Source organism: Mesoplodon bidens (genome assembly GCF_964165515.1).
Source record: "Mesoplodon bidens genome assembly, chromosome: 9".
Taxonomy (NCBI): Eukaryota; Metazoa; Chordata; class Mammalia; order Artiodactyla; family Ziphiidae; genus Mesoplodon; species Mesoplodon bidens.
The window spans coordinates 26,905,641-26,930,758 of record NC_138166.1 but is presented as its reverse complement, the minus strand read 5'-3'; the positions used below and the strand labels follow the sequence as shown (position 1 = coordinate 26,930,758).

General features: G+C 37.3%; 1 protein-coding gene across 1 annotated transcript in view; it reads left to right on the top strand.

The window, feature by feature from the left end:
- SEMA3E (semaphorin 3E) overlaps positions 1-25,118 on the top strand; it is a 263,684-nt gene that overhangs the window by 141,017 nt on the left and 97,549 nt on the right. Inside the window, exon 2 of the mRNA XM_081244517.1 lies at positions 13,757-13,917. Within this exon, the coding sequence (XP_081100643.1) occupies positions 13,757-13,917 (161 nt within the window). The remainder of the gene's footprint in view (positions 1-13,756; positions 13,918-25,118) is intronic.

Here is a 25,118-nt window from a genome sequence, read left to right as displayed (position 1 = left end):
TGTAGGATTTTCCCTTTCATCATTTTAAGTAGGTCCTGCCACTCCCTTCTCCCTTACAGAGTTTTGCTGAAAGATCAGCTCTTAACCTTATGGGGACTCCCTTGTATGTTATTTATTGCTTTTCCCTTGTTGCTTTTAATATTTTTTCTTTGTATTTAATTTTTGATAGTTTGATTAGTATGTGTCTTGATGTGTTTCTCCTTGGATTTATCCTGTATGGGACTCTCTGTGCTTCCTGGACTTGATTTCCTTTCCCATTTTAGGGAAGTTTTCAACTATAATGTCTTCAAATATTTTCTCAGACCCTTCCTTTTTCTCCTCTTCTTCTGGGACCCGTATAATTCAAATGTTGGTCTATTTAATGTTGTCCCAAAGGTCTCTGAGACTGTCCTCGACTCTTTTCATTCTTTTTATTCTGCTCTGTGGTAGTTATTTCCACTAGTTTATCTTCCAGGTCACTTACCTGTTCTTCTGCCTCAGTTACTCTGCTGTTGATTCCTTCTGGAGAATATTTGGTTTCATTTATTGTGTTGTTCATCATTGTTTGTTTGCTTTTTAGTTCTCCTAGGTCCTTGTTAAACTTTTCTTGTATTTTCTCCATTCTTTTTCCAAGATTTTGGATCATCTCTACTGTCATTACTCTGAATTCTTTTTCAGGTAGGTTACCTATTTCCTCTTCATTTGTTTGGTCTGGTGGGTTTTTACCTTGCTCCTTCATCTGCATATTTCTGCTCCTTCATCCGCATATTTCTCTGTCTTCACATTTTGTTTAACTTACTGTGTTTGGGGTGTCCTTTCTGCAGCCTGTAGGTTCATAGTTCCCTTTGTTTTTGGTGTCTTCCCCCAGTGGGTGAGGTTGGTTCAGTGGCTTGTGTAGGCTTCCTGATGGAGGGGACTGGTGCCTGTGTTCTGGTGGATGAGGCTGGGTCTTGTCTTTCTGGGGGGCAGGACCACATCTGGTGGTGTGTTTCGTGGTGTCTGTGACCTTATTATGATTTTAGGCAGCCTCTCTGCTAATGGGTGTAGTTGTGTTCCTGTCTTGCTAGTTGTTTGGCATGGGGCATCCATCACTGGAGCTTGCTGGCCATTGGGTGGAGCTGGGTCTTAGTGTTGAGATGGAGATCTCTGTGAGAGCTCTCGCTGACTGATATTACGTGGGGCCAGGAGGTCTCTCGTGGTCCAGTGTCCTGAACTCGGGTCTCCCACCTCAGAAGCTCAGGCCTGACACCACGCCGGAGCACCAAGACCCTGTCAGCCACACAGCTCAGGAGAAAAGGGAGAAAAAGGGAAAGAAAAAAAAAGTAAAAATTAAAAGTATTTTTTAAATTATTAAAATAAAAAATAGAGTCACCAAGCCAATAAACAAATCCAGCGATGATAACAAGCACTAAAAAGTAAACTAAGATAAACATAAAAATGAGAAACAAATCAGTCGTAGACAGCAAACCCCCAGTCTGCAGTTGCGTCCAAAGTCCACCACCTCAATTTTGGGACGATTCATTGTCTATTCATGTATTCCACAGATGCAGGGTACATCAAGTTGATTGTGGGGATTTAGTCCGCTGCTCCTGAGGGTACATGGAGAAATTTCCCATTCTCTTCTTTGTTTACACAGGTCCTGGGGTTCAGGTTTGGTTTTGGCTCCACCTCTGCATGTAAGTCACCCTCAGGAATCTGTTCCCCACCCAGATAGGAGGGGGTTAAAGCAGCAGCTGAGGGCCTCCCTGGTGGCACAGTGGTTGAGAGTCCGCCTGCCGATGCAGGGGATACGGGTTCGTGCCCCGGTCCGGGAGGATCCCATATGCCACGGAGCGGCTGGGCCCGTGAGCCATGGCCGCTGAGCCTGCGCATCCGGAGCCTGTGTTCCGCAACGGGAGAGGCCACAACAGTGAGAGGCCCGCATACCGCAAAAAAAAAAAAAAAAGCAGCAGCTGATTAGGGTGCTCTTGCTCACTCAGGCTGGTGGGGAGGGAGGGGTACGGTAGTCACAGTTGGAATGTGGGGCAAGCCTGCATGGCAGAGGCCAATGTAATGTTGCAACAGCCTGAGGCATGCCATGTTTTCTCCCGGAGAAGTTGTCCCTGGATTGCAGGACCCTGGCAGTGGCAGGCTGCACAGGCTATCCAGGGTAGGGCGTGTGGATAGTGACCTGCACTTGCACACAGGATTCTTGGTGGCTGCAGCAGCAGCATTAGTGTTTGATGCCCGTCTCTGGGGTCTGAGCTGATAGAAGCGGCTCACTCCTGTCTCTGGAGCTTGCTTAGGTGGTGCTCTGCCTTCTGTGGGCACACAGGGAAGGAATACCTTCTCCTCACACACCCCGAAACAATGGTCTCTTGCCTCTTCGGCAGGTCCTGACTTTTTTCCGGACTCCCTCCTGGCTAGCTGTGGTGCACTAACCCTCTCAGACGGTCTTCATGCAGCCTACCCCTGTCCTCTCCCTGGGATCTTACCTCAGAAGCCCAAGCCTCAGCTCCCAGCCCCCACCCACCCCGGTGGGTGAGCAGACAACCCTCTCAGGCTCATGAGTGCTGGTCAGCACCGGTCCTCTATGCAGGAATCTCTCCGCTTTGCCCTCTGAACCCCTGTTGCTGCACTCTCCTCTGTGGCTCTGAAGCTTCCCCCCACCACCCCCCGTCTCTGCCAGTGAAGGGGCTTCCTAGTGTGTGGAGACCTTTCCTCCTTCACAGCTCCCTCCCAGAGGTGCAGGTCCTGTCTGTATTCTTTTGTCTCTGTTTTTTTCATTTTTCTTTTGCCCTACCCAGGTATGTCGGGAGTTTCTTGCCTTTTGGGAAGTGTGGGGCCTTCTGCCAGCGTTCAGTAGGTGTTCTGTAGGAGTTGTTCCACATATAGATGTATTTTTGATGTGTTTGTGATCACCACTCTTACTCCTCTGCCATCTTGAAGGTCCTCCCCCACCCCCCCACAGTTAATATTTTTAAAGGCTACTATTTTTAAACCAATTGGGTGGAAGGGAGAGTTGGGGAGAGTAGAAGCAGGAAAATCGGAAGCCGTTTCACTGGTCCAGTTGGATAGTTGTAGTGAGATGTTGACGACCGATAGTATGGCATTCAGGGAAAGGAGAATCAGGACAAATCCTAGATTTTTGGCGAGATCCAAAGAACCATTTACTGTGAGTGGAAGTCTGAGAGAGGAGTTGGTTTATAGGTGGAAATCAGGAGTTATTCTTCCTTTGCTCAGTTGGAAAAGCTAGTTTGTTAGAGTCCAGGAGAAGATGGCAAGTAGGCATTTGGCTAAGTAAGTATGGATTTGCGGGTCAATATAGGAGGCAAGAAATTGAGTATCATATTACTTTGAAGAATTTCAGATATCAAATATTTGAACCAGTGTATGATGAAGTAAAAATTCAATTCCAGTTTTAGTTAATTTGCTTGTTTGTTGTTATGTGATGGAGTATTTATTAGAGAAAACATTATAGACCAATGATCAATAAAGTTGTTATAGGAAGGTACAGAATTTCAACAAAAACATAAAAATTTAGGTGTGGGGGAAATGGTTGAATGTGTTCAAAAGGTACAAACTTCCAGTTATAAATAAGTCATGGGGATGTAATGTAGAGCCTGGTGTCTGTAGTTAACAGTACCGTACTGTATCAGTATATTTGCAAGTTGATAAGAGAGTAGATCTTAAAAATTCTCATCATAAGAAAAACTATAACTGTGAAATGATGGATATTAACTAAAGTTATTGTGATAATCATTTCACTATATACGTATATCAAATCATTATGTTGCATACCTTGAACTAATCCAATGTTACATTTCACTTATATCTCAATAAAACTGAGGGGAAAAGCCTATAAAATTTATTCTATGTATTAGCAAGTTATATTAGTCTAACATTTAAAATGATCAACTACAAAATGAAAGTGGCTGATAGACCTAGTCACCTTCTTAGCATGACCTAACTTCAATTAAACATATAGCCTGTATATAGCCTGTATTAGTGTTATAGCATAGAGCACTTCTGGGTCAAGATCATATTGAAATATATTTATAATTTAATAGCTAATTATGCTAATTACAATTGTGTATACCTTAGCCAACTTTGTTCAAAAATCAAAAGTATCTTACAAAAAGCAGTTTTCTGTGGGGTGTAGTTTGAGTGATGGGAGTCAGGATTGTTCAGTGTGTGTTAGAGGAAATGCATTATGAAGTACTGTTGCTCATTTATTTTAAATCCAATTCTAAGACAGAATACAGTGTAAATATATAGAACAGTTGTGTTTTATTATTCAAGTTTTAAATATTAAATGAGAGCCAATCCATAGTGAAACGACATAATACAGAAAAAGTGGCTTTTAAGATATTACTGTAAAATGAATGCTATGTATACATGTCTCACATTAAGAAATACGTAACAAATAACTAAATGAAATCAAAGCTTTATTATCACAGATAATTTCATAGATTATATGAAAATATTTTGAAAGGAAGATGTTCAGATGATGATCAAACCTATAGAACACTATGATAGTGCTGAGAGCACTTCGTTGGACTTCTAGGAACATGTTTCCTTTCACACCCCTCCTCTCGATAAGTTTTAAATGACTAACAGTATAGAAAACATTATGGCATTTCACGCATATTCTTGGCTTTGTTAACTTCTGCTCTCACTGAACATTTAAAACATCTCATAGAATGCTTGTTACTTAGAATTTTGGAATTCTCATAAACAAGTGTCCAGAAATCAACACAGAGTCAAGTTAAGAAGAGTAGGGTTGAAAGGTCAGTTTTGAGTGAGTCATGTTTCCCCTCCATGTGAAAGAAACTTTCTCATTGGCTAGTGTTCAATAAAAGCCTGACTGTAAGTAAAAATTGACCTTCACAGTAGTGGCCTCAGGAAACTGCATGTTAAGCACCACGTTTCTGATATTTTATAGTAGTGAGTAAATTATTAAGAAAATATTATGCCTCTTAATATAACTCCTAGTTAATCTGTGTATGAGTAAGGGTTGTGGATTTGGGAATCATGAGTGACTGGAAATAATTGTTAAAGCAAAACCAAATGAGTAAAAATGGATTCAATGGGGATTTTCAAAAATGGAGCTATCGGAAAAATCCAAAGGAAGTCTGAAGGGGATTGGAGTCTGAATAGGCCAATTGGAAAACATGGCCCTGAAGGCAGGGAGGATGGATGAGGAAAAAGTCTGGATCAACCATGGTCTCCTTAGGGAGGAGGAAACATCTCACAAAGGCCTCTGGCTGTAAAACCACTGTCACTGCCCCAATGGTGACACCTCCACTGTGGCCAAGGCTCCACCTTTCCTGACCCATGTAGGGCTCCCCAGCTGATCAGCTGTGCCTGGGAGTTTGTTGACACCCAGTTCAGCCTCCAGGAGACTGAGCATGTTCTTTGACTTATAACATTTTTTTGGTGAGCTGTTAATGACAAACTGGTTAATTACCCTGGATAATCAAGAGTTAACGCTACTTACTAAAGCAAAACTATAACACATTAAAAATATGTTTCTAACATGTTTGAAGCACAAATTTCTACATTAAAGAGCCTCACCTCCTTCATCTTTCAACCAGGATGTCACAAAACATAAAACTTAACAGTTTAAATATTTCTTAAATTCAGATGTTGACAAAGCACCTTTAATCCTGTGGAAGAATAGGCAATGGACATAAAGAGAAAAATGACAAAAAGTGACAATAAGGTACTCTGAGATATAGGAAAGGATGCTTAACTTCATCCATAATAAGAAAATGAATTTGTATTTCCACAATCAGATCTGCAAAAATCCTAAATTTTAATAACATGCTGTTCTCTTAGGTGATGCGCAACAGTCACTCTCACATATAGTAGTAGACTATTAAACTGATATAATTCCTATGGAGGCACATTGGCAGTATCTGTAAAAAATTGTGAACTCATGTATCTTTAGGCCCAGTAATTCCACTCTAAAAATGCATATTACAAATAATATTTTCACATATGTAAATTGGAATATATTCATGTATACACATTGTTAGCACTGTTTTTTTAAAAATTGAAGTGTAGTTAATTTACAATGTTGTGTTGGTTTCAGGTGTACAGCAAAGCGATTCAGTTATACATTTATATATATATTCTTTTTCATATTCTTTTCTATTATAGGTTATTACAAGATATTGCATATAGTTCCCTGTGCTATATAGTAGGTCCTTGTTGTTTATGTTTTATATATAGTAGCTTGTATCTGCTAATCCCAAATTCCTAATTTATCCCTCCTCCACCCACTTTCCCCTTTGGTAACATAAATTTGTTTTCTGTGTCTGTGAGTCTTTCTGTTTTGTAAATAATTTCATTTATATCTTTTTTTTAGATTCCACAGGTAAGTGATATCATGTGTAGGGCTATTTTTAATAGCAAAAATTTATAAGAATGCAGTGCCTGCCAATAGCTGATTCATAAAGTTGGGATATCATGCAACTGTATCCTCTCTGAGTTTTGGTACAGAAAGACTTTTAAAGTATATAAAGTGAAGCAAAGCAAAGTAAACAACAGAGCTTATATTATGATTCTTTTTATATACAAAAAGTTAGGAAAGTATTAAAGACCTATACATTTACCTTATTTGTTGTGTAGGTGTAAGAAACTCTGGAGGAATACCCAAGAAAGTAGACAGGGTTTGACCCTTCAGGGTGAAGGAGTGAGAACTGTACAGGGAGAGTGAGGCCAGATGGAAGGGAATCTATCATTGTAAATCTTTATATTCTTTCTGGTTCTGAACCATAAAAAATAAAAAATATTTTCTTAAAAAAAAAATAGTAAACCGTCCTGATTTTATCCAGTATGTAAGCCTGAAAAAACTTACCTCTAAAATTGATGTACAGAAATAAAATGAAGAATGCCAAAATCTGATTTGTGTTATTTTTACATAATTACATTGATTTTTAGTATCCCTCTGAAACCCCAGGTCTAGTACCTAATGCAGAGCATCTCAGTGTGCATTGAATGTTTCATCAAAATGAATTACAATCTGTTACCCCAATCCTAAACAGTTTAAATTTTAAAAAAGACTTTTACTGTATTGTGTAAAATTTGATGGCTAGCTTTCTTCCACTTAATCTTTCAGGTCTCTGCCTTCATAGTGCACCATGCTTTACTACTACCATTCTCCTCACCTGCTTATAATATATATATATTTTTTCTCCATACCTTTTATTCAGCTTTTGCCCCCTGCTGGCAATTATGCACATCAAAACCGATTGGTATTTTAAAACTAAATCCAGTCATGTACTTGCTCTTAAAACCTTTGAGGGCCTTTCCATTACATTTAGAATAACATGTCCTAGTTTACAAGGCCCCAAAGGAATGTTGAATGAAGGACACAGAGTGGTCCCAGGTCAGGGTCCCTCTGGCCTGCAGGCTCAGCTTCGGAAGCTGTTCACTTAGGACTTGCTCCTTTGGCCTCCACTGGAATAAAATGTAATTAAACATTTAGGAGGCAATCAAAAATTGTTAAATCATTGACTTTTATAGAGTAGCACTTTATCTTCTATGATCTGTTCAGTTCAATGATTTAAGTATGTGCACTCACATACAGTACATGCATGGACAGTGATTCTGTGTAACCTTTGTCCCATGGTGTCCTTGTGCTCGTGGAAGAGTTCAGAGACCTGTAAGGCAGAATATCGTGTATAACACTGAATAATGATAATTTATATAAGATAGGAATATAAGGAATATTAAAATTCTGACACTATTATTTTTCTTGACCGAGGAAATAAAAGGCTGTTTAATGCCTAGGCTATTCATGTGTACTTTTGAACGTTTTCTGCTTTTGTTGGAAGCAGTTTATGATTAAAAGTTTGAACACCACAGTGCCTGTTGTGGACCTTTGACTTGTAAGATAGAAATCTAAAAGTTCAGAAGGTGCCTGAAAGGCTGGCCACAGTCCATTGCTGGAAATACCAATTAGGAAGCCCTGTTTACACTTAAAAAAAAGTTAATTACATATTTCTTTACCAGGCTGTTTCAACGTTATTACAAGCCACTAGTGAGTATTGATCAGGTCTGTCAAAATCATCAAAGCATGTAGTAAGAAACCTTTTCCTTTGGAATTGTTAAGAAGCTGAAGAAATTTCTAACCTTTATTTCTACATTTCATTTTCTTTAATAATGCTGACTTTGTGTGTGATTCAATATTTTATTGTTGAATCAACTTTAAGACATTGAATAAAAGAATTGATTTGGAAAATAATAAAAAGTTTAAAGTCCTGGGTCTCAGGAAGTCACTACTTTGCAGGTGACTGGTAGAAGTATGCATTCAAAAAAGGAAACACTCATCCCTAGGAGATCTATTTTTTGTTTGAGAACTTAAAAATATGTACTCTCTCCTCCCCCATCTTGTACATAGATGTGTGGAATTTAAATATATTTTGACAAAGTGAGGAGAACTGTCTCTATAATATATTGATGTCAGTGAGTTTTAAAACTATTTCCCCTGCAGTTTTAAAAGAAAGACCATGAGAGGAAATGACTAAATCCTCTGAGTATGCCTTCATTGACAGCTGATAATTAGCAGGCAGCTTAGCAATAATAATTAGTTCCCTCTTGAGAAAATTTCCGGATGAACCCTGAGATGGTGCATCCCAGTTTAGTCTTGTTTCTTTGTCCACTGCCTCCCCCAAGTAATTCGTGTTATTTTTAGAGTAGGAAGAACTCAAGATGAGCTTCCTCCATTTACCCGAGTCAGCACTGTCCATTATTTGCTCTGTGTTTTCTGGAGATTACCTGAGATTAGAGTTTCTTTGTTCCCCTCTTCCTGTATGTTTTCTGATTCTTTCATCTAAGCAGCTTGCAGCAGTGCAGAGGGAGAAATAGGTCAGCCACTGCTTGGTAAATACACCAAGTCCACGGACTATAATTTGGTGCTAAGGCCACTATTATGACTTAAAATGGTGGCTCTAAAACTAAAATGAGGAAATATTCTTAAAGAAGGAGGGAAGCTTCCTGCTTGAGGTTTTTGTTTTGTTTTGTTTGCCTAAGTATATACCAAAAAATTTTTCAGTTCATTTTGAAACTCTATCATAAGTTATCTACACACATTTCAGTTTTCTTAGAGTAAGATGTATAAAACTGAAAATGTCACCAATTAATAAAGCAACATGAACACGTCTGTAGTTATTTGAGACAGCTTTTTAAATACATATGAAAGGTAATTAAAATTAAAATTGATATTAACCTAAATTTTCCTCTTGATGTTCTTGCTGTTGAATTGTTTTGAATTATATCAACCACAGCTATTGAATATTGGGAAAACCTTCCATTTTACTTTATTATTAATGTCAAGCTCTGCAAAAATGTATTCAAGTTCAGAAACATTATAATCCCTTAATAGACTAGACTTTTCTTAGTTGCTTCTATAGGGAGTTTTCTATATAAGGTTATAGAGTCACTGTTTATAAGGAACAAGCTTTTAACAAGTCAAACAATCTTGATGCTCCTTGTCTCTGGGGACCAGAATTGGGGATGACTAAGCTCTGTGTGTATACAGTGGTGATAAACACACCATCTCACATGGATCATTAATAGTAAAGCTCTCCAGTCAACCGCTTATTCAAATTTTGGCACCACCAATGACCAAATAACCTTAGCTGTGCACTGAATCTCTTAAAAACTCTCTTTTTGCAATTAGAAAACAGAGGTAGTTGTAGGTCCTACCTCGTGGAAGTGCCCATGATTAAATGAGATGTTTAGCCAAATATCTGGGCAACCCTGATCTAGTCAAGTTGAGACCTAAAATTCATCATCACATCAGGCAGTACTCTTAAGCAATAGTTTTTCTCCTGTATTATAGTAACTTTTAATTTGAATTTTAAGAAGCCTGGGGTCAATTTTGATACTCACTTTAACAGTGTATAGGATATTAGAGAATAACTTGCACTTAATAGCATTTATTCCAGCGTTCCCATCTTATTTTCTTTGTTTTTTATTTCCCTTCATTTTAGCACCCCTAGCAATATATTTGTTTGTTCAACTGAATATATTTGTATGAGTCATCTCAGATCCTTTTTGGAAAGATGCAAGTTAAATAATCAAATAAATAAAAGTAGAAAATTAGAGTTAGTATTAAAACATAAATAAGCACAACCTTTAAAAAATGTTTCTATTTTAGAATGCCTCTGTGTCCGTTATTCCAGATATATGTCTAAAACACAAATATTTACGCATAACAGGTACTTGTAACCTTTCCTGACTTAAAGTCAAGGATGTTGGAGAATCACAGACAATGGTTAGTGCCTTGATTCTGAAATTTCCACTGAAAAGCCTGAACTTCTTAGGAATCAGTCGTTGGCGTTATTCTGTTGGGTGGTGATCGTCAAAGTGGAGAGTTGCAGAAACATTCAATGCACAGCTCTCATATTGGGAACATGTTTAAAGAAAACTGCAGTCTATTTATTGGATCTTATATTTTTAAAAAATGTTAGGAATTATCCCAGGAAGTGTCTTCATAAGTGAAATGGAATTTCTTAACTTACTGCCTAAGGCATGTACATGATATTCAATTTTATTTATCCAGACATATCTTGGCAACAATTTCCTCTGAGGTGATATGAATGAATCAAAATAAGTTAGCTCCAAAATTCCTGATACCCTAAAAGTATTCCCTGACCCTATAATCATTTAAATGTATGAAAAGTAATAAATGAATATTTTAACTACTTCCTTTTAGGCAAGCTTAAATAAGGGTCGTGGGATATGTAGACTTGTTCACTGATCACTCCCTCCATTTGTTAAGATTCCAGAAAATATAGATTCAGCACTGTACTTTGAAAGGCCGTAAAATATCTGTGGTTGGGTTTGTTTATTTTTTTTAACAATGTTTTATCACCTCCATTTCAGAAATGCAATTTAGTCAAAGAATTAATAATTTTGAGTGTACAAGGGTGATTAACATGTGAGGAAACCAATCTAAAGAGGATAAGTGGTTGTTCATAGTTACTCAGGTAATTAATGGCAAAGTGAAGACCAGAACCTGGCTCTTCAGATTCTCGGCCTACAGGACTTTCATAGGGCATATACATCTGTTGTACTTTAATTCTCTCTCTCTCTTTTTTTTTTTTTGTAATTTGAGTGATTTTTCATTGTAATAGTATATAGCTGTAGGATAGTCATTTATTCTCTGGGCACCTGAGTTTCTTCATAAGTAAAATAAAGGACAGTGGCAATTCAAACGGTTCCACTGTGGTTGTTTACTGTGGTGGAAAAAAAATTGATACATGTAAAGGCTGTAAGAAATGAACAGTTAAAAAATTTGCATTTGTTGAAATTTTTCCCTTTACGTTTTCCAGTCTACATCTCCACAGGAACATGAGTTCATCTTTGTGGTCTCATGGGATAGACTTCGTCATAGCGATGGGAAGATGGGTCAGAATAAAATTTGATTAGAAGAAAAGAAGACTGATGGGCCAGTAGTTAGTCTCTATTACTGACAAAGAAACAGGAACAATGACCTTTCGACTATAAAAATTATAGTAAGCATAGTATGCATTGCAGAAGTTAGCAAGTCATAAAAACAAGTAGAAGTTTTGATGTCTATATCTCTATGTATATACAGAGGTAATGAGGTCCTAATGACTCATTGGGAAAAAGCAAGGTCATTCCAACCCTAGATGGAATTCATTTATGGAGTGCCTCCTTTACTGGTTGAGCTGCCTCTCTTTCCAATTCATACTTTTAAAAATTGGCACTGACTACTCCACTGTGGCAACACTTTAGGGTAGCGCCCTCAGGTTTGATTCCTTTCCTGGCTTTCTCTCATTTTCCAGCCAACTTATTGTCCTAAGCTTTGTACATTACTGTGTTTGGTAAGTCTGTAGTTTAGAGACCTGCTAATTCTAGATAGTGTATAACCATTCTTTGAACAGTTGAATCTTTTCAGATAATGATTTCACCATGCATAAAGCTTGAGGAATTTTAGCAACATACTAGAATAACTGGGGAGACTTTTCTGGAAAATACTCCACTTAGCAGCCCTGATGTAAAATCATAAGTGATTACATGTGAAGACAAGGTGTAATGGCAGTGGAGCGCTCTGATTTATATTTTTGTTATAGTATTGAATCCTTAAAATACGCATCTCTGTTTGTGAATGCCTAGTTAGGAAGGAAAACAATGTGATTCTACCTTGGCAAAATTACTGAGTGGGAAAAATTTGTCTTCCAGGATTCAAGAACCCCTAATCTCTCAAATTCCTATTTTCATCTTCCCTAAATAAAGCACCTTATTATTATTTCCATCTTGCCCTCAAAACTTTAATTTCTTTATTTAGGTGAATGGTCAAATGATTCAGTATCACAAGTTTTACCTTTATAAATGATAATTTGATGTTAGCACAATTGGTTGTTTTAACTAAAGGTTTAAAGTTAGCCCCATTCCACAAAACTTTGGACATCAGCAGTTTCAGAGTAGAGAAATAGAAGTTAATACATTCGTAATAGAGGGGAAAAGATACTTCATTTCTCTTTTCTCAGAAATAGGCAGTGTAAGAGTGGGCAAAGTGCTATAGATTTTCATATTTCATGCTGCTGTCTGGGTCTGAGTGTTCTGGTTACCAGTATTTCACCTTCTTTGTCAGATGCATTAGGAGCTGACCTTTGGGAAATGAAGTTATCTTCTAACTTGTCAATATTTCCAAGGAGCCTCTTTAAGAAATCTTCAGCATGCAGGGTTTCGTATTAATTCTGTCTCATCCTCAAAGGCTCTCACATTATCATTTACCAACCTTAACTGGTGAACTGCCATATGCAATTAAATAGCTTCAACAAACAAACAAATACACACATATGAGAGGTTTCCCAGATTCTGGCTTTCTAAAATTAAATGCATGTTAACTAAAACAAATAATTTGTAATTTCTGAAGTAGGGGTGAATGCATAAACACCAGCCCAAATCACAGTGGTAGAAAGTAGATCCCCATCAGTTTTAACAGTCATTCCCACTGTACTGAATACTACCACATTAACAACCCTGATAGTTTCCATTCTTGGACAATTTGATTTTGGAAGTGACTTTCAAAACCAGTTTCAAGTGGAAACATTTTTTCTGAGTTGTTGTTCATCTGGAATTAAATGGACTTGCTTTGGGAATATTTATTATAGAATTGGGATTTTTGTTATACATAGAAAAGTAAATATAAAAGTCATAATGGAATGACTTTTCCGTGTAGCCTTGACATTAAAGTTTGTGAAAAATAATTCTTTCTGTATTTAAAAACATAGGATATTTACCTTACCTATTAAGTTGAATCAAAGCTTTTCAATTAATAAACTTGTAAAAGATGTTAATTTGTGCATATCACAACTTATTTCCATTGTACTTTTTTTTACACACTGAACAAATATTTAAATTTTTTTTCCAGTTTTATTGAATTATAGTTGATGTATAATGTATTAGTTTAAGGTTACGACATATTAATTTGATATATGTACATATCAAGAAATGCTTACCACAATAAGTTTAGTTAATATCCATCACCTGACATAGTTAGAATATTTTTCTGTTGATTCAAACTTTTAAGATCTACTATCTTAGCAATTTTCAAATACACAACTAAGTATTGTTGATGCACTATATATTTTTAATTTTTTTGAGTAATAAATTTTAAAGACTTTGTATTTATGATAAAATGAATGTTAACTGCACAGTATTAACAGGTATGAAAATAGAGCCATGAGAAAAGTGTTATAAAGGTATTTGTATTTTCTCTTGTGTTTAGTGTACATTTTCTTTTGCATTTCAGAGCTCTTGGATCTAAACAGAACGTCAGTCTTTCATAGCCCTTTTGGATTTCTTGATCTCCAGACAATGCTACTGGATGAATATCAAGAGAGACTCTTCGTGGGAGGCAAGGATCTTGTGTATTCCCTCAGCTTAGAACACATCAGCAGCGACTATAGAGAGGTATGGAAACAGCAAACTATATTTCAGGAGAGAAAGAAAAGGAGTAAGGGAGATATCTTCTTGCATGGGTGTTACTTGGATTAGATTTTTCATTGTCTTGGCCATTTAACATTCTGAGTGATAATATTATTGAAATAAATAAAATATTCATTAAAATCATTTTGAGAAAAAGTTATAAATGATGGAGAATGAACTTTTCTAGCACACCACGGATCTCTGTGTCCCCAGAAGACTTCTGATTGGTGCACTGGACGTTTCTCTTGCCTGATGGCCCTTGTCACCACACCCACTGTCCTGACACCTGGGTTTGGAATATGCTGACTTAAAGTGCCTTTAGGCCTTATTACTCCAGAAATCCCAGCCTGAAGAAATACGAATGTGTGAACTCAGTATAGCTAACTCATGTATTTCTGTTGGTAAGATCACTAATTCAGATGGGTGCTTTTTTTTTTTTTTTTTTTTTTTTGCAGTACGCGGGCCTCTCACACTGTTGTGGCCTCTCCTGTTGCGGAACACAGGTTCTGGATGCGCAGGCTCAGTGGCCACGGCTCACGGGCCCAGCCGCTCCACAGCATGTGGGATCTTCCCGGACCGGGGCACGAACCCGTGTCCCCTGCATCGGCAGGCGGACTCTCAGCCACTGCGCCACCGGGGAAGCCCCAGGTGGATGCTTTTTAAACCTGAAGGATTAAAGTATATTAAAATAGGCGAGCACCCAACTTTTCTGAGAAAGATAAACTGTAAGAAGAAAATGGTTCTTATAATCTATGCTTATAGAGTTGAATTGAGCTAATATGTTTCCAGAAATAGTGATATATCAACTTTATATAAAACATGAAGGGCTTCCCTGGTGGCACAGTGGTTGAGAGTCCGCCTGCCGATGCAGGGGACACGGGTTCGTGCCCCGGTCCGGGAAGATCCCACATGCCGCGGAGCGGCTGGGCCCGTGAGCTGTGGCCACTGAGCCTGCGCGTCCGGAGCCTGTGCTCCGCAACGAGAGAGGCCACAACAGTGAGAGGCCCGCATACCGCAAAAAAAAAAAAAAAAAAAAAAAAAGTTTATAGACCATAGGATATTTTTGACATAAATGTATGTATTACATAATACATTTTCTTTAAAATTTACTTATTTATTTTTATGTTTGTCAAAATGTACAATGTCCATGTTTTTTAAAGTCATTTTTAAAAAATGTATCATAAAAAGCAGCATACCTTCATCCCTGACAGTTCCTCATCTCTAGAGGAAATCATGTAAAGCTCTCATTTCTTCTGGTTCTTACCTCCATATGTCTAAATAACATTTGTGTACTCTTCTTTCTCACTATCATTAATTTTAGATAATATCTGTTGACTTTCTGTAAAGGCAAATGAGGATTTTAGCTTTCTTCTCTTGCAGTACCGTAGCTAAAATATCTGCACTATTTCACCAGCAACCCCTACTCATCTGCCCGGTCATCTTCCCAATAGAGCTGTACCACAACTTTTAGCTAAGTAATAACTATTTACATTATTATAATTGGGAAAATGGATCACAGTTCTTCCCGCCACCCCAGATGAAATATTTTCTCTTTGTTTCATTTGCTTAGATTACTTTTACTAATTTTTCACCAAACTTTCTACCAGAGTTCTTATACTCCTCTCAATATTGTAAACCATATGGCTTTCCAAATCAGTTTTTGCTTTTTAAATGAGATGTGTCCTTCCTGATTCTCTTGTCAGCCCAGAGTTGAACTTCACCATCATGCTGGAGTATCCCCTCAACCTCCCACTTGTATGATATTCTTTCATAGTTTAGTCTGACATTTTACTGAAACACACCTTCAATTAGCTTGCTGAAGAAAGATCCGAAGTAAAATTTTGAGTTTTTTTTAATGTTTAAAAATAATATTTTTCAGACTCCACACAGAATTGGTAGATGAATGTAAAATTCTAGAATGAAAATCATTTGCTCTAGAATTTTGAGGATAGTGTTCCATTGTTTTCAGACTTCGAGTATAGCTGCAGAGAAGTGAGATACCATTCTAATTTCATAATTTTATTTATAATCTGTTTCCTGCCACCCTGTTCCCCTAATCCTGTCCTCATGCCCTTCTATGTTTTAACATTTTCTCAAATTTTCTTTAAGGTTTGATCTGTTTTTCATTCACTGTGTTGAGACACAGTGGGCCTTCTGCAGGGGAAAGGCTTGGCCTTCAGCTCTGGAAAATGTTATTATTTCTTTGATGTTTTCCCTTCTTTTCCATTTTCCTCCTGACTCTCTTTCTGGGACTCCTATAAGGCAGAGTTTTGTTCTCAATTGTCTGGCCTGCTGTTTATTATACAGACGTTAAACGATTTCTCCTGATTTCATCCACACCCACACCTTTTCCCATTTTCAGAAGAGCCCTAGACTTCTAATTCCTGAGAATTTTTCAAGTTCTTTTTCATGAATCAGCTTGTTTATAGCTCCCCTCACCCTGTAGGCATTTAGATTTCAGCTTTTCTCGTGTGGAAAGCCAGTCAACACTTGTCAATGTGTTGTAGAACTTCCAAAATGTTGCTAATATTTCTTTGGCATCTCCACTCAAGTTCTATTTGTCCTTTTTGCATTATGCCCTTTGGCTACTATTTTAGTTGCAGGATGAAGTGGGGACACATAATGTGTTTAACTCTTTCCTTTTTTTTTCTATCATCCTTAATTTTTATTTTCTCTGCAGTTCTCAAAAGAGATGATTGCTCCCTGTCTCTCTCAATGTCTATCTAAAATATATATTATAAAATTGAATATATATTTATATATATAAAACATAAATATGCAATATTTGTATTATACACACACATCATTTTTGGGGATTTTTTAATTGAAGTATTATTGATTTCCAATGTTTCAGATGTACAGCAAAGTGATTCAGTTATATATATATGTGTATACATATATTCTTTTTCAGATTCTTTTCCATTATAGGTTATTACAAGATACTGAATATAGTTGCCTCTGCTATACAGTAGGACTTTGTTGTTTATCAACTTAATATATAGTAGTTTATATCTGCTAATCCCAAACTCCTAATTTATCTCTCCCCCCACTGCCTGTCCCCTCTGGTAACCATAAGTTTGTTTTCTATGTCTGTGAGTCTATTTCTGTTTTGTAAATACGTTCATTTGTGTCATATTTTAGTTTCCACATATAAGCGATATCATATGCTATTTGTCTTTCTCTGTCTGACTTCACTGAGTATAATAATCTCTAGGTCCATCCATGTTGCTACAAATGACATCATTTCATGAGTAATATTCCATCGTATATATATACTACATCTTCTTTATCCATTCATCTGCTGATAGACATTTAGGTTGTTTCCATGTCTTGGCTATTGTAAATAGTGCTGATGTGAACATTGGGGGGCATATGTCTTTTCAAATTCGAGTTTTCTTCTTTTCCAGGTATACACACATACATCTTTAAGACCATCAGTAGCCTCCTTTTTCCAGACAAATTCAATGGATTTTCCTCTCCCTTTTTTGGATGGTCATTTTCCTCCTAACTGTGGTGTTCACCACACGGCCCCCTTCTTTTTCTCTCGGGTAGATCATCTGCACACTCCAGTTCTTTGAAGGAATAGCTAAGCTAGGAGTGGTTAGAATGGGGGCCATGGAATAATCTCTGTTATGGGATGATTTCCTCCCCCAACCCCTAATTCATATGTTGAAACCCTAACTCCCAGTCCTGAGAATGTGACTTTAAAGATGTGATTAAGTTAAAATGAGGCAATTAGGGTGGGCCTAATCCAGTCTGACTGGTGTTCTTACAAAAAGAGGAAATTTGGATACATTAAAGAGACATCAGGGATGTGTGCCCATAGAGGGAAGGCCATGTGAGGACACAGTGAGAAGGCAGCCATCCGCAGGCCAAGGAGAGGCCTCAGAAGAAACCAGACGTGCCAACACCTTGAACTTGGACTTCTAGCCTCCAGAACTATGAGAAAAGAAATTTCTGTTATTTAAGGCACCCAGTCTGTAACATTTTGTTATAGCAGCCATAGCAAACTAATAAAATCTCCATATTAAAATTATAAGTATGTGAATATGGAAAGATCCTTCAAGGGATCTGACACCCAGAAGATTAAGAATCTTTGCATTAAGGAAGTAGTTCTTAAATTGCTGTCCTTGGATCTGGATCCTGTAACTCTCATGGAGTGGGTCCCTGAAATCCACATTTATGACATGCTTTCTAGGTGACTTTTATGTACACAAAATCTCTTAACAGTTTTCCTGAGCCCTCCTCTCCTATGTGGAACTAAGGCCAGGAGTTAGCAGCTTCCCACTTTAATGTGATTCTACTTTAGAGTAGGGGAAATTGAATAACCTACTTATCCTTTATTGTTTTGGCCTAATTGTACCCTGAGGCCTTTAATGCTAGAAAGACTGCTTTAATGGAGGAAATGACCTGTGAAGACTATATAAGGATAAGAAACCTGGAGAGTGATGAGTTTTTATGAACTGCATCTTAGGGAGCTAAATAGAATAGTATCTGGTTGTTGAAGCTTCAGGATTCCATCCAGCAAGGATGTCAAGGAAAGTAGCTATACAAATTATTAAATTGAATAACTTTGTTGCCTTCAAAGGTAAATCCTTGTTTTGTGGGGCCTGAAGTATATACAGTTTGCTGGGTCACTTCAGGAAATATAATTCAAACTTAAATTTCAAAATTGCTAACGCCCCTCCCAGGGCCACAAAAGGGCTGGATACTCGTGAGGAATTCTGAGATGTAAGCTGCATTAGCTCTGAGGTGACTTCATCCCACCTGCATTTGTTATTTTGTACTTTTCTTGCCTATTTCCACAGAATGATTAGCAATAAAACTCCACATAGACGTTCTGCATTTATTTTCAGTAACAGCAGAGTTAGACAAGGTCTACTTCATAGACAGTCTGTGTAAAAAAAAGTAGACTTAAGAATGAGAGTTGGTGCCTCAGTGCTGTCCAGGCTCTGAAGATGTGATGTTTCTGCTTCTTGGCCACGCTCTCCTCCTGTCTCTCCTGGACCTTACTCCTTCAATTATTTACCTGTTCTTATATTTTTAATCTCTCCTGCTTTATCTCTGGGTTTCTTAACCTCAGTACTGTTGACATTTGGAATAAATCCAGGTTGGAACAGAGGGTGTCCTGTGCCATTGTAGGATGTTTAGCTGTATCCCTGGCTTCTATCCAATACACTCCAGTAGAATGCTACCCCTGAGTCATGACAATCAAAAAGTCTCCAGACACTGTCAGATACCCCCTGGGAGGCAGAATTACCTCAGGTCAGACCACTGTGTCTAGCCCATCATTTTATAAGCAGGATACAGACCTCTCATTTAAAAAGTCCCACCATAAACATATATCTACTTGGTGCCACCACATCCCTGCTTCTTCCCCTGGGATCAGTCACCTTGGAAGAGTAGCCAAAGCCCATTTTCCCTACTTTCTCACTTTCCATTTATTTCTTAGTTTTTAATATCTTTTAAAATGTAATATGTGATACATAAAAGATATAAATAATGTAAATATGTTAGAAAGCATAATAATAAAATAAATACATATGAACTCACCACCCATCTCAAGAATGAAAATATCACCATTCCCACTGCAGATGCAGCTACCTTTTGTCTCCTGCCTCTTTGCCTCCTCATGCTTCCTGCTGCCTAGAAGCAATTAACTATGCTGAATTTTGTTTATTTTTCTGTTTTTCAAAAGTTTTAAAAATTATTTTGTCATAACGAGTGTTTTCCTATACAGTATATTGTTTAATGTTATTTCTTTTGAGCTATGTAAAAGTGATACACAATAGTATGTTGTAGTCTCCTGGGGCTGCTTTTGTGTTTTGTTTTATTCAGTATTAGTTATTAGAGTCAGTGGTGTTACTTGTAGCTCGACTTCCTTTGTAGGGATAGAAGAGTGAATTAGGAACACAAATTAGATTTCTAGGTTCTCATCCTGGCTCTGCATTTATAGCATTGGGTAAATTCCTTCATCCTTTTATTCTTTTACTTCCTCACTTGTTAAAGGGGACATATTAGGCCTCTCCAAGGATGAAACTGAATTAATGTATGCAAAGGACCAAGAACCGTGCTTGGCACACATGTATAAGCTATGTATAAGCTATCTGTAAACTCCTGTTATTCACTTTGGTTTGTATGTAATATGTTCCATCATATGAAGCCATCAGACAGCTTAATGCTCACTCTCCCATCACCAGGGGTACTCCTCTGCCTGACTTCTTCTACCTCCCTCCTTGTAAGTGAACGTACTCTTTCTCCTTTTATGAAACGCCATTCCATCTGCACACGCTCTGCATTCCAGTCTATTGACATTTCTCAAGGACTGGTTATCTTCTATCTTTTCTACATTATTGTTTTCTTTACAAAATCGGCAACAAATTGGGCTTTGTATATGGGTTCTCAACTTTTATATAGGTCATGGATCCATTTGGCAGTCTGCTGAAGCCTATGCACCCTAAATGCATTAAATAAATATGTAGGATTACAAAGTAAAATATTGAAAAAAGTTATTAAAATATAACTACGTTGAAATACAACTATCATTATATAAAAATAACAATTTCTAATATGAAAACATGTAGCTTCTTTATTAATATTAAATAAGAAGTCTTAGCAATAGTTCTCATAAGTACCATAATTTCAAATTGATGGTGAGTGTTAATAATATTTTGAGATACCTGCAGCAACTCTAAGTTAATATTAAAATACTTGTTATTTATCTTGGTTATTAAGCCACAGATACTATTAATAATACTGAGGTTAGTTTTCTACATTTATAAGATAGAAAAGCTAAATTTCAGTTAGAGGTTAGTGCAAATAATAATGTAATTTTTTTTCCAATCAAAGTTGGTACATTCCTTGAATTCTTTTTTCAGGCCCTAGTTAAGAACTCCTGCTCTACAATTTTCATCTTAGAAAGCATTTATTAAAATTTTGAGTAAAAATAAACATAAATTTCTCAGTTTAGCTGTGATAGGTCCTCAGGATCTACTCTTGTCTACCTTTTTGGTTTAATCTCCACTTGTTCACACCAATACATTGGCAGTCGGAGCACTTCTTTTTGCACTTTTTCTCTCAGCTTTATTGAGATATAATTGACATACAACACTGTGTATGTTTAAGGTGTATAACATGTTGATTTGATACACTTGTATATTGCAAAATGACCACCACCACAGCTTTACCTAACACCTCTGTCACATCATGTGATTCTCATCTTTTTTGTAGTGAGAACATTTAAGATCTACTTTCTTAGCAACTTTCAAGATGTTATACAGTATTAACTATAATCACCATGCTGCACTTTAGGTCCCCAGAGCTTATGTCTTATAACTAGACGTTTTTACCCTTTGATCAACATCTTCTCATCTCCACCCATCCCCCCCGCCAATCCTGCCTCTGGTAACTACCATCCTACTCTTTGTTCCAATGGAGTCAGCTTTTTTTTTTTTTTTTTTTTTTTTTTTATAAATTTATTTATTTATCTATTTTTGGCTGCACTGGGTTTTCGTTGCTGTGCATAGGCTTTCTCTAGTTGCGGAGACTGGGGGCTACTCTTCGTTACGGTGCACGGGCTTCTCTGGTTGTGGAGCACGGGCTCTAGGCGTGCGGGCTTCAGTAGTTGTGGCTCACGGGCTCAGCAGTTGTGGCTCATGGGCTTCAGCTCACAGGCTCTAGAGCGCAGGTTCAGTAGCTGTGGCACATGGGCTTAGTTGCTTCGCGGCATGTGGGATCTTCCCAGACCAGGGATTGAACCCGTGTCCCCTGCACTGGCAGGCGGACTCCCAACCACTGCGCCACCAGGGAAGTCCCGGAGTCAGCTTTTTTAGGTTCCACATATAAGCGGTACCATACAGTATTTGTCTTTCTCTGTCTGACTTATTTCACTTACCACAATGCCCTCAAGTATTATTCATATCGTTGTAAATGGCAGGATATCCTTCTTTCTCATGGCTCAATAATATTTCACCATGTGTATTTTTGTATGTATGTGTGTGTGTATATATACATACCCCATTGTTTTTAATCCATTCATCCCTTGATGGACAGAGGTTGTTTGCATACCTTGGCTACTGTGAATAATTCTGCAGTGAATATGGGTGTGCAGAATATCTCTTTGACATTCAGTTTTCATTTCCTTTGGATATATATATCCAGAAGTAGCATTGCTGGATCATATGGTAGTTCTATTTTTAAATTTTCTGAGGAAACTCCATGTTGTTTTCTGTCGTAGCTGCACCAATTTACATTCCCACCAACAATGCTCAAGGGTTCCATTTTCTTTGCATCCTTGCCAACACTTGTTATCTTTTGATTTGTTTGATAATAGCCTTTCAAACCGGTGTGAGGTACTAGCTCATTGTGGTTTTGATTTTTATTTTCCTGATACGTAGTGATGTCAGTCACCTCTATTTGCTCTTTAATACTTCTTTATCCTTACATTTTCCTTCTTTGGACTAGCCTTCACACATACCCAATTTTTGCTTTTGTTGCTTTAGCTATTTCCTTCCTCCTCTAAACTAGAATTGGAAAAGGTTCTCCCAGCCCTTCCTTATCCCTGGGTTTGATTTTGATTCCCATGTTGTATTAAAATTGGCTGTTTACTTATCAGTGTACTTTGTCAGTTGGATCCTTAAGAGTAGGTACTAAGTTGTATTCATCTTTGAAGATGTAGGCACGCAAGGAATATAGACACTAAAAAGATGAAAGTGTCTGTTTCTAATATTGACATCGTCCAATAAATCTGTTCTCTTCAGTGTCTGCCCTCTTGCGAATCCCATTGTACTTATTGTAGAACCACTTTCAAACTAATTTTGTCTGCCTTCCACCCTCCCCCTCCCCAAGCACCTACCCACTTCCCCACTGGCAAACAGAGTAAGGAGCCTGTTTATAGTATGGTAATAGTTTTTACTTTGGATGAATGTTAATAATACCTAAGGATCTTGTAAATGTCTATGCCTTGGCCTTTCCTCCAGAATAAAATGAGGAATAAGTAGTACTTTTTAAAACTCTCCAAGGTGATTGTAATGTACATTTAAAATTGTGATATACTAGAGTATTATATGTCCCTGCAAGCCCTAGGAAATACTATTCCTACATACAGAGCTAAATAAATAATTGTCTTATATATACAGTTGACCCTTGAACAACACAGGGGGTTAGGGGTGCTGACCCCCAAGAAGTTGAAAATCCAGGTATAACTTTACAGTTGGCCCCCCATATCCACAGTTACATGTCCGCAGATTCAACCAACGTCAGCAGATGGTGTAGTACTGTAGTGCATATTCACTGCAAAAAATCTACATGTTAAGTGGACCCTCGCAGTTCAAACCCACATTGTTCAAGGATCAACTGTAATAATCAGAACTTACATCATGATACACACATAGGATTGATTTTTCCCATGCAATTTTGAGATAGATAAGAACTTACCATTTAATAGATTTACTGTATTATATTAGTTTTTTTTGATACTGACTTTGCTTTATAAATTAATTCATAGCATTTCCCAGGCTATGTAATGATACCTTCACACTGAAATTCTGCTCTCTTGTATCTAGGTCACATTCCTAAAAAACCCTTGACCCTCACTCAAAAATGGAAAAGTCAACCCTGGTGGTAAATCATACTCTTCAGTGTACAAATTCTACCCTTATTATTCCATTTGTTTTACCTCATATGAGAACCTCCTACCTGCCAAAAAAAAAAAAAAAAGGTTTCTTCTGCTCTCTTAAAAAGTCTCTAAAATCCACAGATAATATGAGACTTAGATTAAACTCTGACCTCATCAGGAACTTTCTAAGAAATATTTTTTAAAACATTTTTTTTTCTTTTCACCTTTCTCTAAAGCCTTTTGGTACAGAAAGGTTTGGACTGAGCTAGAGGAAATCATTATTTGGGTGAAAAAATTGAAGTATCTTGAGACTCTGATTATAATGTGACAATAGCAGGACATTAGTATAGATCAGAAGACTTGGAAAGGGAAAGACAAACCTGTGCTGGTGGTCAGTTTTCACTTGATTTTCCTGTTTTCTTGTACAGCCTACATCTGTATCTGTCTCTTGAAATAAGCATTTATTTATGATGAAGCCCCAAGGTCTCTAAAATGGGATAGGACTATAGCTACAAGAATTCAAAGCTATCCATGTTTAAATTGGGTTTTTTTTTTTTTTTTTTTTGGCCACACTGCATGGCATGCAGAACTTCCCTGATCAGGGATCAAACCCATGCCCCCTGCACTGGAAGCACGGAGTCTTAACTGCTGGACCACCGGGAAAGTCAAAAATCTTCATTAAATTTCCTTTCAGTAACTACTTAATTTTAAAATTATCATTTTGTATTGAGGAAGAACTTCCAATCTAGATCATTTGAAAAGGAATGTACCTGTTTCTTCTCATATCCTCCACCCCCAATTTATTTATAATTAGTGTAATATCAAGATGTGGCCAAAAGAGATAATGAAAGTTTATTATGTTATTATTAAATTCTCTAGTTAGCAGCTGTACACTCAGCAATATTAAATGTTATTTTTACATGACGCATAGTTGTTTGAACTTCAGTCTGGTGAAATTTAATTTGAGTTAAATCTAAGGGGATTTAAATATATGCTTGCAAAATTAATGAGTTAAGTTTTTTTAGCGTTAAACATGTAATTCATAAAAAACTAAATATGTATCTTAAAAATATGATCAAGAGGGCTTTCCTGGTGGCGCAGTGGTTGAGAGTCCGCCTGCCGATGCAGGGGACACGGGTTCGTACCCCAGTTCGGGAAGATCCCACATGCCGCAGAGCGGCTAGGCCCACAAGCCATGGCTGCTGATCCTGCGCGTCCGGAGCCTGTGCTCCGCAACAGTGAGAGGCCCGCGTACTGCAAAATATAATATATATATATATATATATATATATATATATATATATATATGATCAAGAAAGGGAAGCAAAGGAATAAATCCAAAACATCCTGGTATATTGCTAGCATTTAAGGAGCATTTAAGAGTAAAATTTACACAATTATTGAGTAATTAAAGCAATTCTTAAAAAGAGGATTTAAAAAAACTTTTCCTGTGACTCTAAAATATTTCAGTAAAGTATGATAATATTTCAAAATGGTGAATAATAATATTAATTAGTAGACCAAAACTAGTAATGATTTAAAAATCCCTCTAGATATTACACAAAGTAAA